The sequence below is a fragment of the Kluyveromyces marxianus genome, chromosome 4 (assembly GCF_001417885.1).
Source record: "Kluyveromyces marxianus DMKU3-1042 DNA, complete genome, chromosome 4".
NCBI classification, from domain to species: Eukaryota; Fungi; Ascomycota; class Saccharomycetes; order Saccharomycetales; family Saccharomycetaceae; genus Kluyveromyces; species Kluyveromyces marxianus.
Window position 1 is genome coordinate 1,168,794 of NC_036028.1, and position 16,634 is coordinate 1,185,427.

Sequence of the window (16,634 nt, forward strand, 5' to 3'; positions counted from 1 at the left end):
TACTATTTACTATTACTGCTTAAAGAAAGAAGAGGGAAAATATAATAACATGAAACAAGAAGCGGAGGATTAACAAGGTCATATTTCACAGAGAGCAGCAACCTGTAAATCATGAATACTACGTTTGATGAGGAATCGCAACCTTTGGTGACTCGTCCTGTAACAAGACGAAGGGATAACTCTGTCGCTAGCTTTTTGGCTAGAGGAAGAAGTAACACTATAAATAGTTTGAGAAGCGGGTATGAGACAGTTAAAAAGCACAAGAATGAGTTCTGGTTACTTATAATCGGAAGTTTGATGCTATACCTGGGGTTCACACTTGCATTTCTGCCGCGTACTTCGCTTTCAAGAGACTTTAGGAGACTTTATTTCGGTAAGTTGACTAAATCGGAGGCCTTTAGAATATATATAGAATCTTTGATGAAGGAAAATAAATGCTCTACCCATGTTGAACAGTACACTTCCCATAAGCATTGGGCAGGAGATAGATTTGTCCTAGACTATACTGTGTCTGAGCTATCCAAGCTAGGGTTTACTCCGAGGCTAGAAAAGTACCATGTTTGGTTAAATGAGCCCGTATACACGGAGGTCACCCTCTGGGACAACGGAAACTTGAAGTATAACGCCAGTATGGTGGAAGATGACATTTCCATATCAGATGAGAATACTTTAACGGAGAAAGTTATGGCATTTCATGGGTATTCGGCCAACGGTACAGCTCAATCCCAATACATTTATTCCAATTACGGTACCCTAGAAGATTATGAACAATTACGTTTAAACAATATTGATACTAGGGGCAAGATACATATAATAAGATATGGAAGTGGTGTCAGAGGCATAGCAGTCAAGAATGCAGAGGATAATGGTGCTCTAGGAGTGATCTTATTCACAGATAGCTTTGACGACGGTTTAATTACAGAAAAAAACGGATATAAACCGTTCCCACATGGTCCTGCAAGACACGAAAGTTCTATAGAAAGAGGGTCAGTGTTAATATTCAGTGACTCGCCCGGTGATCCATCAACACCTGGATACGCTTCCAAAAAGGGTTCGGGTAGAAAAAACACAAGTGATGCCGTACCTTCAATTCCATCTGTGCCAATGAGTGAAAGGGAAATCGCTCCAATATTACACCGTCTAAATGGCAAAGGTTTCGAGTGGAAAAATAAGGGTAATGTTAAGGGATTTGACTACTTCAGCGGTCCATCAGAGCCTGGAATTGAATGTAAAGTGTCCAATCATCAGAACTATTTGATTAAAGAAATTTCCAATGTTATTGTTGAGATTCCCGGTATTCTCAAACAACAGGAAGTAATTATAGGAAACCATAGAGATGCATGGACCACAGGCGGGGCAGGACAACCTGGTAGTGGTAGTGCTATTCTACTTGAAATCGCAAGAGGGTTTTCGGCTTTACATGAAAAGGGATGGAAACCTTTACGGACAATTAAATTAATAAGTTGGGATGGTGAAGAACAAGGAATGCTAGGATCAACTGAATATGGTGAGGATCACAGAGACTCTTTACAGCGCGGAACTATCGCATATTTTAATTTGGATGGTGGAGTAACTGGTTCAAAGCTTAATGTAAAAGCCAATCCATTGCTGAATGAGTTGTTAGTTTTGTCTTCGAAAAGAACATTGTTCAAAGAAGATCCAGAAACTACTGTTTATGACTACTGGAAGCAATCTAGCAATGTGTCTTTGGAAATACTTGGTGCCGGGTCTGATTTCACTGTCTTTCAAAATAATCTCGGTATTCCTTCCATTGATTTCAGCTTTGAGAGGGATCCCAAAACGGATGCAGTGCTCCCATTCCACTCCAGCTATGATTCTTATGAATGGATGCAAAAGTTCGTGGACCCCGATTTTTCTCTTCACAGCACAATGGCAGCTTTCGTGGGAATGTCAATTCTTTCACTGACCGAGAATGAATTAGTAGGATTCAAAACTCACGAGTACATGGTGGAAATTAGTAAATACTTCAAAACAATGTACAATGACATTTCTGTCGTGTTCCCGCACGATACGTTGATTGACACCTTAAGAAAGAACCTAGCGGATTTACTAGAACTTCTGACAACCCACACTAGCATCGACTTCGATGCAATGGTGGATAATATAAAGCAGCAAACTGAACAAGACTATCCCTGGTGGAAGTGGAACAAAAAACTAGAAATTCTTACCAGGTTAATATCAGCAAACTCGAAACTCCGCAAATTGGACAGATATTTCATTACAGAAAGGGGAATAAAGGGTCGTCCTTTCATGAAACATTCTATATTTGCTCCTAACAGAGTAACCGGATACCAAGGAGACGTATTACCAGGCTTACATGAGGCCATCCTCTCCAAAGACAGACAGGAATGCATATTTTGGCTCGAAACCCTTATTACCCAATTAGACAAGGTGGTTTCTCTATTAACAATATAACGATAAAAGTACCTTCTGTTTTTTGTCCCTATTGTTCCTTTTTTACATTATATAACGTATACAATCAAGATATAACAAACAAGTCTAACAGAATGACTGTTATGACCTCATAAGATGCTTCTCCTATCCGATTATATTTTGTTTTCGTGATAATTGCTTTGTCTACTCTTATTACTGTGATATATAAAGAATATGTAAAAACGTGAAAACTTAGAAGCTAAAAGTATGACTTCTACCAATAAAAGGACCTGAAAGTGGAAAGAGTTCATAAAAATCTGAAGTCAAGGTTTTGCTAAGGTAATCCCAAGCTTATAATACTCCTCACTACAACTAATATGTTTGCTACTGCTTTGAAGACTGGTAAAGTCGCCTCTTTTGCTCCAGCCCAACGTTTGTTCTCCAGCAGCTCGTTGTTAATGCGTACCAAGGTGTTCTTTGACACCTCTATCAACGGTACCAAGATGGACAGAATCGAATTCGAGCTATACGATGATATTGTTCCTAAGACTGCTGAAAACTTCAGAGCTTTATGTACTGGTGAGAAGGGTTTCGGCTACAAGGGTGTTCCTTTCCACAGAATCATTCCAAACTTCATGTTGCAAGGTGGTGACACTGACTTGACCAACGGTTACGGTGGTCGTTCCATCTATGGCAACAAGTTTGCTGATGAAAATTTCCAAGAGAGACACACCAAGCCAGGTTTGTTGTCGATGGCTAACGCTGGTCCAAACACCAACGGCTCTCAATTTTTCATCACCACCGTTCCATGCCCATGGTTAGATGGTAAGCACGTTGTTTTCGGTGAAGTTACCGATGGTATGAGCACTGTGAAGACCATTGAGTCATGCGGTACCGTTTCCGGTCAACCAAGAGCCAAGGTTGTTATTGAGGACTGTGGTGAATTGAAGGAATAGAGAGACTTTCGTACTCTTTTTATTCTCCGAATTATAATCTTCTTGTATATTTCTTTAAATAGCGAATTCATGTGCAATCACTCACTCAAATATCCCTAGCCTTCTAATCTTTCTGGTTCTCACTTCGATGTTCCTCTTCTAAAATGTTTATCGTTCCTTCAAGTATCCTAATATCTCTATCTATTAACTCTGCCCAATTTTGGAGATCTCCATCATTAATAGCGCTAGAATTGTACCTCTCATATAACTTAATCAAAGGCAGCACATGTTTCTCCTTGAATTGTTTATCATGAAGCTCTTTGAGCTTCTTTAACTGCACTTCTTTTATATATTCATCATTCCTCTCAATCTCCTTTAATAGTTCACTACCAACAGTGTCGGTTTTACTCTTGATCAACTGATTTAACAATATCCTCTCATTTGACATTTTAACCTGATCTCCTCTTATTAAAAGGGGTCTCTATATAGTTTCGTTGATCTTCAATCAACATCTTTTTACTCTGTTAATACTTTCTTTCGATAATATATATAATGCTCAATGTCAATTAAAGTCTTCTTCTGTTAACAAGAAACATAGATAAATAGTAGAAAACTGTTCAAAATTATATACATTGCAACGCTGTTTGATGGATCAAAAGCTCTTGAGAGTATAATATGTTTACTGCAAGACGTATTTCCAGCACGGAGGTGGAAGATGTACAATGCTTGAATAGGCTGCATGCATGGGACAAGACCTTGGTGATCAAAAACAATGGTGATTTCGATATATTCTCTAGTGAAGGTTTACATACCTATCGCCAGCTGTGGAGTGAAAAGATATTTGACACGGGATACTCAGAGGCGTTATCTACATTGTTCGTACAGTGTGAACGAAGCTTGGTTCTCTTCAATGTGGGTAATATGGAGCAGTACGATAAAATAGTGGATAAAAGAGGAATTTTAGGGTTTTGGTGTCTAGAGAACCATTGCGAGAACGAAGTCGACCAGAGAACAGTAGTTGTTATACTATTGAATACAAGAGTTCCTAAGATCAAAGTACTTACATGGGTATCTAAGAGTTTTCTGAGAATGGTCGAAATCCCGTTGTCTTCTAAAAACGAACACATTGCATCAGTTAACTTGGTTGACCAGGGAACTATCATTGCAACGAATAAAGGTGTTTTCCTTTGTAAATTTGGAGGTAGTGAACTAATAAGTATTGACAAAGCTGTGACTCCAAAACTTCCGACTTGTTTGCCTGACTTACTTCAAAATTTATACGAGGTTATAGATCATAGTTCATCCAACGACAATGAGTCAGTCGCCGATTCATTCGCTTGGTCGTCGATATCAGGACTGTGGTTGTCAGAAAAGAGGAAAAGAAGAGCAATGTCTTCCAAAAATGTACGGTATATGTTTAACATTGACCATGTTACTTGTTTCCTTTTAGATGGAAACTCGCAGATGTTACTTCAGTTCAATGCTACTGATGACGGATTATTTTATCTGAAAGCGTTACCACATGAGAATTTCTTCCAAAGAAATATTGATTTTGATCGTTGTCTATATCTAGGTTCCAACTTCATGGCTCTTTACAATACCTCTAGTTTAAGAATTGTTGATTACGAACAAGGTTTTGTTTTCCTGGATATCGATATTCCCAACGGTATCAAGAAAGTTTATCATCAAAACGAAGCCGAGATAATAATATGGACCACGAAAGGTGTTATAGAGACTTATAGGATTGATATTGATGAGAGTCTAGACATGGCGGTTAGCTCGAAAAATGGTTCAATGTTTGATTTAAACTTTGATACTCTTGAGAAAAGAACCGTGTTTTACAGAAATATTTTAAAGTCTGAACATCTTCCATTGATAAAAATGAGCGATGATAATAATGAGTTAATAATATCATGTGTTATGAAACTTCGAGATTTTTGTATTGTATATGCATTACAGGCATTTGATAGAGCTCAAAAATTGTACTATAAGAGTAACCAACAACAATTCCGGAATTCAAAGATTGCCGATTTATACGACACCATTATCAAAAGAATATCTCAACTTCTCCTTCAATTCCTAGCACCTCCTGTATTGACAATTTCTTATTGCTTCCCGGAGATAGCAGAGACTATGAGTGATCTCTTTCCACAAAAGAATCTGTTTTTAAGAGAGACCTCTGGAGAAATTCCTATTAACCTCGTCAAAAAAGGTTTCATACCATACTTGACAGAGGTTAGAAGACATTTGAAAAATATTCGTAACGGGAACGAGACTGTTTGGTCATATGATCAGATAGATTTGAAGCTTACTCTTTCATTTTTCCAAAATCATAACCAAGAAGAATTATCAGTTAATGAGTTACTAACTATCGTTGACACGACACTTTTTGAAATATACGTCAAATGTAATAAAACAATGGTTGGTTCATTAGTTCGAGTGGAAAATAGCTGTGATTTCACAATTGTTGAGCATCTCTTGAAAAAGGAAAAGATGATCCACGAGTTAATAGATTTCTACTTTTACAATGGGCAACATAAAAAGGCCTTAATGCTTCTCACTGAAATGTTAGATCATGCTGGAAATCTAGAAAACGCCCTTAAAACTTTGATCATTGATTATCTTAAGAAGTTAGTATTGACAGACTTGAAACTCGTCTTCCAATACTCCGACCTTTTATTGAATAGGTATCCAGATGAACTGTTTGAAATTCTTACTTTGATCTTTCTTCAACCGCTTCCTATCAGTAAAGAACTGTCTCATAATGAGATTTATGAGTATATTGATTCTAAAAGACCGGAACTATCATTGTCATATCTTGAGTTTGTTGTTGGTGAGTTACAGTACTCAGATTCTAAAATATTCTGCACATTAGTGAAACGTTATCTAACTAACATCTCCGATCAAATGACGATAAGAAAGCTTCACGCTGTTCTAAAATCATCAAAAGATTATGATCCCAGAAGTGTATTGAGAATATTGAAAAATTCAATCAGCGAACACGAACAAGGACATTCTTCAGAAGTAAAAGCATTAAAGTATCTCTCAATTTATCCACTTAGATTAATGGGCGATCATGAAGTTGCATTATCTTTACTTTGGGATGATCTCAATGACTATCAACAGAGTTCTGAATATTGTGAGTCCCTTTATAAAACTGATAAGGTGAGTGGATCTAAGCTCTTAATGTTGTTTTTAGATAAGATTCTGGAATTTGATGATGAGAACAGAAAAGCACAACTATTGAAAATATTCTTGACAGAACATGGATTCAAATTAAATAGTGATCAAGTTTTGCTCAAATTACCAATGGATATCTCAATTGCAGATGTCTCTACATTCTTTAATACAGAACTAAAAGACAAGACCTCGAAGCAAAATGATCTCAATTTGCTAAAAGGAATCCTAACCTCAGAAATGATCAAAGCTAATTATGATCTCGCAAATGTGTTAAGCGAATTTTTTGTTCTTTCAGAAGAAAGAAAGTGCCCTATGTGTAATAGACCACTTAAGAACACACCTACTGAGTACTTGGCGATAATGTCATATAAGAATAAACCATACGTGATGTGCTTAAATTGTGCCCGGAAGTTACAAGCGAAGCTTCAACAAGAAAATACTATGAGTTCCAAAGAAATTCCAACGCTAGCGCAACTTATTTAGCTAGATATATATAATGATAATTGTAATTTATTTAGTTTGTATTGGCTACGAAGTTCAATGCATTACCACAAAACTTAACTAGTTTATCCAAAGATTCTCCTTTCTTATGATTATTTTCCCATTGTTGCAATGCATTTCTAATATTCTCATTCTTATTGTTTGGATGAATCACATCACCATGAACCCTAAACAACATAGCAATGTAAGCTTCATATAAATCGAAATTTTTGTTTGTACTTAGACCTTGAGATAGAGCTTCGATAAACCAGCAGATCTCATCATATGGATCAAAGGAATTTAACGATCTAATTTCTAAATCAATATTAGAGGGTGTCATAGAAACAATTTTTTCAAGGAACTTAGTGTAATCGTTGTTTTCCGAGCCTTCTCTTAATAGTCTAGTAAATTCAGATTCGAAATGAGCTCTTAGTTTAACAGATGATTTGAATTTATTTAGTTCACTTGCTGCATCGGCTTTGGCAGCTGCCTTTTCCTTTTCGCTCTTCAACAATTCCAGGTCAGTTGATTGAGCACCTTCTCTTCCAGAAGCATCATCACCCACTTTCTCACCGGCAAGTTGCAAAAAGAATGGTGCCTTCTCTGGTTTCTTTGGAGCCTCCTTGGGCTTTGAACGTTGATTTATGGTATCAAGGTTTAATAAGATATTCATAGTGTTTCTTGGGCCTAACGAGAGAGTTAGCAAATCCTTAGAAATTTGTTCCAGAGAATCATACTTACCAATGGTATCATCTAAGTCTACCTCATTCTCATTAAATGCACCATCTAACAAGTTAGAACCACCATCTGCTGAGTTATTGGGTGACGTAATACTATTGAAATCTTCTTCGTTAATTTGTCTAGTGGAAACTGTGAAGAATTGAGCTCTGTTAGTCCATAGAGAAATACCATTACCAGTAACACTAGTTGTTGCCAATAAATCACCATTTGGAGAGAATTTAATATTAGTTATAACGTTCTCAACTTTGACACCATCGATACAACCACCTGTTGGTAAGTCCCAGGTTCTGATTGTAGAATCTAAAGAAGCAGAAACGATCCAACGACCATCTGGAGAAAAGTCAAAGGATGATATTCTATTAGAATGTCCCCATAGTTGACGAACAACCTTTTGTGTTACTGAATCAATAACAACAATAGAAAGGTCATCTAATGCAAGAGCAAAAAGATCAGAACCTCTGTGATAAACCATATCGGTAATTGGTGCGTCCAATTGCAATTTACCTAAAAAAGCGCTTTTAGAGAAGTCATAGAAACCAACGATACCATCCAAGCCACAAGAAACCATTTTTCTGTTCATTCCATCTATAGCGATACCTGTAACGGCTTTCTTGTGTAGACGGTAAGCCTTTCTTTTGATACCACTTTGAAGGTTGTAAACGCCTATACTACCATTCGACGAACCAACTAGACCAAAATTACCACATTGAGAGATGGCAACACTCTTAGCAATGCCGTCATCTATTGTGTTTAAAGTCCATCTTCCGACTCTTTTCGTCTTAGAGTTCCATGTTCTAGCAAACTTTTCACCTTTATGGACAGTAAGGATGTTTTCCCATTGACCTTGTCTGTTATTCTCGATTGCTATGGCAGTAATTTCAGAAAATTTCTCACCAATGGTGCTTCCAGCTATTCTGTTTCCATCTTTGTTCTTGTGTAATCTTTGAGAGAGTTCTTGAGATTGAGCATCTTTTCTGAGGGAGAATCCCCAGAAAGATCTATCACTGGAGGCAGACAAAATAAAATGGGATTGATCATCAGCGAAGACGATAGATGAAGGTGGTTGAGAATGACCACCCCTTGATCTTAACAATCTAGCAGGCTGGATGACAACTTCAGAATCGCCCTGTGATAAAGATGGATCAAAGACATATTCCTTCAAGTGATTGTCACCACCTGAAGTGACAACAATTGGTTGACCGTTCAAAAACGATGCCTTTGCAACACCACCGCTAAATTCTTTGTGAATCCCCTTCAAGACCTGAATACGACTGCGGTGATCTAGGTCATAAAAGATCAAGTCACCACTGGTTGAGGCTACGGACATATGCGATGCACCATCAGTTCTGAATGAAATAGACGAGATTCTCATTGGGGTCTTGATGGTTCTGATTTTCTTTCCCTTACGGACATTGAAAAGAATAACTTCCCCGGTAGCAGTACCTAATGCCATAATATCTAGTGCTGGGGCCGGCTCTGCTGTCGTAATTTCATCAGGGAACTCGTTCGAAGTGTATAGCTGCTTACCGGTACGAACGTTGTACAAGATGAAATTGGATTTCGTTACAACCAGCAGCTTATTAACATAGGTAGGCAAATGAACCAACTCTACAACATCACCACCTTGCAGCTTCCCAATGGTGAAGCTAGTGTACAACTCCGTGGCAAATTTATCCGAAGCCGAACGCTTCTTACAAACGTACACAACATTCTTATTTGTCGAAGCAATCAAATAGTCACCAAACACACTAAGCTTTGTAACCGTGCAATCTGTGTCTGGGAGCTCGATTAGATGTTCTAGTTTCCCTCTTTTGTAAATACCAACTTTATTCTTGAAACCAGCATACACGAAGTGGTAGTGTGCTGCCAAACATGTTATATCGCCCTCAGTTTGACGTTCAGACACAAACAATAGGTGCAAATTGTTAGCATCAAATATTTGGAATGATCTACCAACTGATGTGACAATGTAAAACGTTGTACCTAATGTACCAACCGCAAATGGAACATGCGTGGAAACGTTACCAACCACTCTGTATGGAGAAAAGATTCTTGATGCAGGTCTTTTTGCACCATCAGAAACGAATTTCCGTTTCTTCAACGTGGTGTCAATCGTCATGATACCTCAGCTGTAGTGATCCTAACGATTATATGTAAACAGACTTATATATATTTACATATCATACACCTTCTTGTTGTAGTATTATTTTTGTAGTGGTCCTTCTTTCTAACCTCATCGCATCGCTTTCACCGAATTTTTCACTCTTCCCATGTCTCTAACAGTTCAGAAAAAGAAAAAAAAAAAACCTAAGAAAATATTCGATATCACGTGATCACGACTCTTTTGTTGACATTACCCGGATATTCGTTTGTAAAAAAAAAAAAAAATCTCACGGCACGTTTCTGCCACACGCGCAAACACACGCATAGAACTAAGTACCTAATAATGTAATGTAAAGCATAGCATATTTAACAATATGTTCTTAGTGTGACAACTTCGTTTAAAGTTTAAAAAGGGAAAAGGAAACATATAGAATCAACCACGGGGGTGATAATTGTCAAATATATAGGGTCGAAACTCTATTATTCAATTATCCGGTGTTAGTGGTTTACATTCTTCGCTGGAATCTAGCCTTTTTTTTACAATAATGGCGTCGATTGGTCCCACTGAAAGGGATGAATCTGAAGAAGCTGGCAATAGCCAAAGCAACAACATGCCACCATTGTTTCTAGACAGTAATACCAAGAAAGCTATGGAATCGATTGCGCCGATTCTCGAAGGTTTTACGCCAAAAACTTCGTCTAGTGAGAACAAATCGTTGAAGTTACCACCAGCAGGATTTACTTCAGACGATGATGATGAGACTAATAAGCTGGTAAGAACACTTAGTATCTCTTCTACTGGGTCTGCAAGTAGGCATGTGAATCCACTGGCTTTGGGAACCTCTTATGATGGTTCTGGTGGTGCTGGGACCAAGTTACAAAGGCTGAAGAGTAATCAAAGCGGGGCAGGGTCCGTTAATACGATTGTGGAAAACTCCCCTAGTCCATCTCCAATGCTGGAGGAACCACACGCGTTTCCGTTTATCCCGCAAGCTGCGACCTCTAATGATGCAAACAGTAGTAGTGCTGATACACTAACTAGCCCAAGCTCGAGTACTTCGTCTAGAAAGGCTTCAACTTCCTTGCCTAAACCACAATTGCCCAAGATCGGGAAAATTGGTGTTTGTGCCATGGACGCAAAAGTCCTTTCGAAACCATGCAGACACATTTTGAACAGACTCATTGAGCATGGTGAGTTTGAGACAATCATATTTGGTGATAAAGTCATCTTGGATGAAAGCATTGAAAACTGGCCCACTTGCGATTTCTTAATTTCATTTTTCTCAAGTGGCTTCCCATTGGAGAAAGCTATCAAGTACGTCAAGTTAAGAAAACCATTCATTATCAATGACCTCATCATGCAAAAGGTATTGTGGGATAGAAGACTTTGTCTACAACTACTGGCAGCAAGTAATGTTCCTACGCCTCCAAGACTTGAAATTACAAGAGATGGCGGTCCAAAGGTGGACGACGAATTGAAGGCTATGCTTGCAGATCGTGGAGTCACGATCTCTCATGTCAAAGAACCAAAGTGGAGAATGATCGACGATGATACTTTAGAAGTTGACGGTCAGATCATGGTTAAACCATTTGTTGAAAAACCTGTAGATGGTGAAGATCACAACATTTATATTTACTATCATTCCAAGAACGGCGGTGGTGGAAGAAGGTTGTTCCGGAAGGTCGGTAACAAATCTTCGGAATTTGATCCATCTCTTGTCTATCCACGTACCGAAGGCTCGTACATTTATGAGAAATTTATGGATACCGATAATTTTGAGGACGTTAAGGCTTATACTGTAGGTGAAAACTTTTGTCATGCAGAAACCAGAAAATCACCTGTTGTAGATGGGATAGTGCGCAGAAATACTCATGGTAAAGAAGTGAGATATATTACTGAGCTCACGGCAGAAGAAAAAGAGATGGCACGCCGTGTGTCTAAGACTTTTGCTCAAACCATATGTGGGTTCGATCTATTGCGTGTTGGGGGAAAAAGCTATGTCATTGATGTTAATGGCTTCTCCTTTGTTAAGGATAATGTCCAATACTACGATTCTTGTGCAAAAATTTTACGAGATACTTTCTATAACGCAAAGAAAAAGATGAGTCTCGATAAGCGTAACTTACCTGCCATTCAAGAAGAGAAGACGCAAAAATGGGTCTTCAAAGGTTTGGTTACTGTCATTAGGCATGCTGACCGTACACCTAAGCAAAAGTTTAAGCACTCCTTCACATCCCCTATTTTTATCTCTTTGCTAAAGGGTCATAAAGAAGAAGTGGTTATCAGACACATCAATGACTTGAAAATTGTTTTACAAGCTCTAAAAATTGCTCAAGAAGAAAATGCTGAAGATCCGGTTAAATTAGACGTTTTGGCGAATGCATTGGAGAAAAAGCTTTCATTCCCTGGGACAAAGATTCAATTGAAACCCGTTTTGAACAAAGATAATGAAGTTGAGAAAGTTCAATTTATCTTAAAATGGGGTGGTGAACCAACACACTCTGCACACTTCCAAGCAGAAGAACTAGGTGAACAAATGAGGCAAGATTTCGACTTGTTGAATAAAAACATCTTACAGAACATTAAAATATTCTCATCATCTGAAAGAAGGGTACTGGTATCCGCCCAAATTTGGGCAACTGCGCTTTTCGGCGCTGACGAGATTGGAAGCGATGAAATCAGTATCAGGAAGGATTTGTTAGACGATTCAAATGCTGCAAAGGACCTTATGGATAAGGTTAAAAAGAAATTGAAACCCCTTTTAAGAATGGGTAAAGAAGCGCCTCCTCAGTTTGCTTGGCCTCCTAAGATGCCTGAACCATATTTAGTCATTAAACGTGTTGTTGATCTAATGAATTACCATAAAAAGATAATGGATCATAACTTCGCAACAAAGAATGTGGACGAAATGCAACAGAATTGGTGTTGTGCTGAAGATTCCATGTTGTTCAAGGAACGTTGGGATAAACTATTTAAAGAATTTGTGACCGTTGAAAAGGTCGATCCTTCTAAAATCAGCGAGTTATATGACACCATGAAATATGATGCCCTTCATAATAGACAATTTTTGGAACACATATTCATGCCAGATGATGGTACAGAAGAAGAGAATGAGGAGGTACGTCATCATTCCTTGGTTGATAGGTATCCAATTAACATATTAGCAAGAAACAACTTCAAGATTCCAGATTCTTCCAATGTCCAAATGGTTAATCAGGCAACTACTACGGGTTCTAAATCATCCAGTAGTGTCGGATCTCTTGGTTGGGTCCTTGAAAGTGTTGAAAGTGGTACCAAATCACCTGGTAGATCTAACTCTACATTTGATGATCCAAAATTCATGCAATTAAGAGAATTATTCAAGCTTTCCAAAGTTCTTTTCGATTTCATCTGCCCTCAGGAATATGGGATTGAAGATACTGAAAAATTGGATATTGGTTTGTTGACATCTTTGCCATTGGCTAAGCAGATCTTGAATGATATCGATGATATGAAGGAAAAGGACACGCCGGCTTGTGTTGCCTACTTTACTAAGGAATCTCATATTTACACCTTATTGAACATTATATATGAGGCAGGTTTACCAATGAGAATTGCAAGAAACGCACTACCAGAACTTGATTATCTATCGCAAATCAATTTCGAATTGTATGAAAGTACAGATGCATCTGGACGTAAATCGCATGCTGTTCGTTTGAAAATGTCACCTGGATGTCACACTCAAGATCCATTAGACGTTCAACTAGATGACAGACATTACATTAGTTGCATTCCAAAGATTTCTTTAACAAGACATTTGGATGTCGATTACGTTTCTCAAAAGTTCAGGAACAAGTTTAGCAGAGTTATTCTACCACAGAAGTTCACTCCAGTTAATATTACTAGTCCTAATTTGTCTTTCAAACGCAAGGGGATAACAGAGACATTAGAAAGCTCTACTGAAGAAAACGAGAATCTTGATAAATGAAAAAACTACCACGACTCTTAGTAAGAGCTTTTTTTTTTTTCATAGTGTAAATACACATTAAAAGCAGTTTAGCAAATTCACAAGCATTCTTCTACAATTGTTTAAACATATAAGATCAGATATGTTATTTTAAGAATTAAATCAACTACGGGTTAAAAAAAAAAAGTAAGATACTTTAGCAGTCAAGAAGTTGATTTTTTAGAAGATTTTTACAGTATGTTAAACGTAGTACGATAAACTCTGGTAATCCTCAATAACCCATAAGTAAAATAAATCAGAAGCTGAAATATTTTGGGTAAAGAAGAGTAAGAACCGAGAACCACGTTTAGAGTTTATAATTAATATGCCAATGCTCCGTTAGTACATTTTCTCTGATTGTTGTATAATGAAATCCAACATGAGAAAAGTCCTGCAATCCAAAGTGATTGCATCATTGGGTAGAATTTGTGTATAACATTTTTTGTTTTTGATGGTAATCCAAGTTTCAAGCAAGAACTAAAGGGAAATGCAGAAAAATAAAGGAAAAAGAATAAGTTTGTAGTAGCTTTTCTTGACATTTATTCGCCTGTAAAACGAATGAATAATGAGATATAGGTATATTTAGAAAATATTCCATCTAAACCTTATTGTTCAAGCGTATTTTTTTAGTAGAAAATTGCAAATAAATGAAAATGCCTGTAGATAGGTAATCTTCAGAAAGAAAAAAAAAAAGAGAATTCCGATTATATGGCCTTCTTAAAGTGTTGACCTTAAGAGAGTTATTTTAATTTAGGATAAAAGTATTCGTAGGGTTTCCATATAGTTTTGTGTTTTATTCTTTATTAGTAATAAAAAAATTGCTATGATACAGTATTGAGATTATTCGAAAAGATTGTTGTTTCGCGTTTACCTCTGAGTTCTATAGCGAAGCCAATGAATCAAATAGAACAGAGATACTTTCACCGTAATGATCACGGCGAATACATTCGGCGAAGATGGATGAGACATCGATTACCACAAGCTTTTTGGACTTGGCAATGCTTTCTGGTGAGATTGGGTAGGTGTTGGTAACAACAATTTTGTGAATGTCATCCGAGTTTTCTAGTTGCTCTAGACAGTCCCCTGTGAAGATACCATGGGTAGCCACAACGTAAACTTCTTTCGCACCACAGTTTTTCACCATATGTTCTGCGGCGGAGATGAAGGAACCAGGTCTGTCAATCATATCATCCAAGATGATGGCAGTACGTCCTTGAACGTTTCCGACCAAAGTGATCAACTTTTCTGGTTGTTCTTCTGGTTCTTCGTCATCTTCGGAATCAACGGCATCGAAGGAACCAATTGTTCCGATAGAGCCCTCGGCTTCGGATTCGACAGCGTCGGCATCATCCACATATTCGTCGTCAACGACGTGACCCTTAATGACACGAGCGGTTTGAATACCGTTAGTCAAGATGATGTTTTCTTCTTCGTTTTCGAAGTCACCTGGTCTGATAATTGGTTTGTTTTTCCTCAACATGGACTGCTTTCTTTGCCTCAACTGAGTCTTGTCCTTATTTTGAGCGTACAAATCCTTGGAACGACGACGATCAGTGTGAATCATGGCGAAGTTGATCTTCAAAGAGTCAGCCAAAGCAGTGACTCTCTTGGTACCACCTGGATTCTTGGACACCACAACGGCTTCTCTGTAGTCTTCGACATTTTCCCTGATCCACTTGCCGAGACTTGGGCCACCGTACAAGTTATCAACAGGCTTAGTGAAGAAACCTTGCATCTGAGAGGCGTGCAAGTCCATGGAAACAACATGGTCCGCACCAGCCATAATCAAAAGATTGGCCAGCATTCTTGCAGTTATGGCACCTCTGTGCTTCTTCATTTTGCATTGCTTAGAGTATGGGAATTGGGGGATCACAGCAGTGATTTTCTTAGCCGAACCGCCCCTGCATGCACTCACCAAGATCAACAGCTCCATGATATGGTCGTTAATCTCAGGAGAACCACTTTGAATAACGTACACATCCTCATCTCTAACAGAAACTCCGATTTGCACCGAAGTTTCACCGTTGGCAAACTTCTTCAAAGTACATGGAGCAGGCTCGATACCAAGTCTCTCACAGACCAAATTTCCCAACTCAGGGTGCGAATTACCGACAAAAACCTTGCACTTACGCATATTTCCTCTAGGTTCCTTCGTATTTAATACTGTGTATTAACTATATTATTCAAAAACGGTATATCTTCTTTTCAAATATGAGAAAATAAAGATACCAGATACCAAAGAAGCCCTGTAAGAACAACTAGAGTTCGACCTTATTATAGTCTACCAAAGATCCCGTTCTACCACAACCAAACTCAGCACTGATTCCCAAACAATAAAAAAAACGGCTTCCTTCTTCAAACTACTCTAGTTCATCCAAACCAATCTCATCGCTAAAAAATGGCATTGCATGTTAAATAATTTTTTTTTTCAAATTTTCAAATTTTCAATTTTTTTTTTTTTTTTTTTTCTTACACTAAAAAAGAGAAGACTTGCGGGATTTCGTTTCTTTTCCACGTGACTTCGGATATCATTGTATACGTCTCCGTCGGACTTTTTTCTGGATTTTTGAAAGAAAAAAAATCTCCGGGACGATTTAGTGTCACGTGGTATCATTTGTGTGTGTTTCATTTTTTTCTTGTTTTAGCCATTCATTCGAACCCATAATGCTCATCGCATCTCATCTCATCTCATCGCATGCCATGACATAAGGTTATATGGGTTGTACATAGCATGAAAGATGTTTTCATGATATAAAGTGCTGATTCAGGTTTCCGTTTTAGTTACTAAGTGGATCGTGTTTACTTGTGCCCAAAA

The 16,634-nt window shown here is 37.9% G+C and overlaps 7 protein-coding genes across 7 annotated transcripts; 4 read left to right on the forward strand and 3 right to left on the reverse strand.

The window, feature by feature from the left end:
• Positions 1-111: 111 nt before the first annotated feature.
• Positions 112-2,436, forward strand: VPS70 (putative zinc metalloprotease; the record flags this gene model as incomplete). Its single annotated transcript, XM_022819837.1, has 1 exon — positions 112-2,436. One exon carries the CDS (start codon positions 112-114, stop codon positions 2,434-2,436), a length of 2,325 nt encoding a protein of 774 aa, XP_022676363.1.
• Positions 2,437-2,771: 335 nt separating this feature from the next.
• CPR3 (peptidylprolyl isomerase CPR3) lies at positions 2,772-3,350 on the forward strand (the record flags this gene model as incomplete). Its single annotated transcript, XM_022819838.1, has 1 exon — positions 2,772-3,350. One exon carries the CDS (start codon positions 2,772-2,774, stop codon positions 3,348-3,350), a length of 579 nt encoding a protein of 192 aa, XP_022676364.1.
• A 103-nt stretch (positions 3,351-3,453) lies between these two features.
• On the reverse strand, positions 3,454-3,777 carry BLS1 (Bls1p; the record flags this gene model as incomplete). Its single annotated transcript, XM_022819839.1, has 1 exon — positions 3,454-3,777. The coding sequence occupies one exon, from the start codon at positions 3,775-3,777 to the stop codon at positions 3,454-3,456; it is 324 nt and encodes a 107-aa protein (XP_022676365.1).
• Positions 3,778-4,004: 227 nt separating this feature from the next.
• On the forward strand, positions 4,005-6,992 carry VAM6 (Vam6p; the record flags this gene model as incomplete). The annotated part of the gene is made up of 1 exon (XM_022819841.1): positions 4,005-6,992. One exon carries the CDS (start codon positions 4,005-4,007, stop codon positions 6,990-6,992), a length of 2,988 nt encoding a protein of 995 aa, XP_022676366.1.
• Positions 6,993-7,023: 31 nt separating this feature from the next.
• On the reverse strand, positions 7,024-9,849 carry UTP21 (rRNA-processing protein UTP21; the record flags this gene model as incomplete). Its single annotated transcript, XM_022819842.1, has 1 exon — positions 7,024-9,849. One exon carries the CDS (start codon positions 9,847-9,849, stop codon positions 7,024-7,026), a length of 2,826 nt encoding a protein of 941 aa, XP_022676367.1.
• Positions 9,850-10,378: 529 nt separating this feature from the next.
• On the forward strand, positions 10,379-13,801 carry VIP1 (inositol polyphosphate kinase VIP1; the record flags this gene model as incomplete). Its single annotated transcript, XM_022819843.1, has 1 exon — positions 10,379-13,801. One exon carries the CDS (start codon positions 10,379-10,381, stop codon positions 13,799-13,801), a length of 3,423 nt encoding a protein of 1,140 aa, XP_022676368.1.
• An 898-nt stretch (positions 13,802-14,699) lies between these two features.
• Positions 14,700-15,953, reverse strand: PRS1 (ribose phosphate diphosphokinase subunit PRS1; the record flags this gene model as incomplete). Its single annotated transcript, XM_022819844.1, has 1 exon — positions 14,700-15,953. The coding sequence occupies one exon, from the start codon at positions 15,951-15,953 to the stop codon at positions 14,700-14,702; it is 1,254 nt and encodes a 417-aa protein (XP_022676369.1).
• Positions 15,954-16,634: the final 681 nt, after the last annotated feature.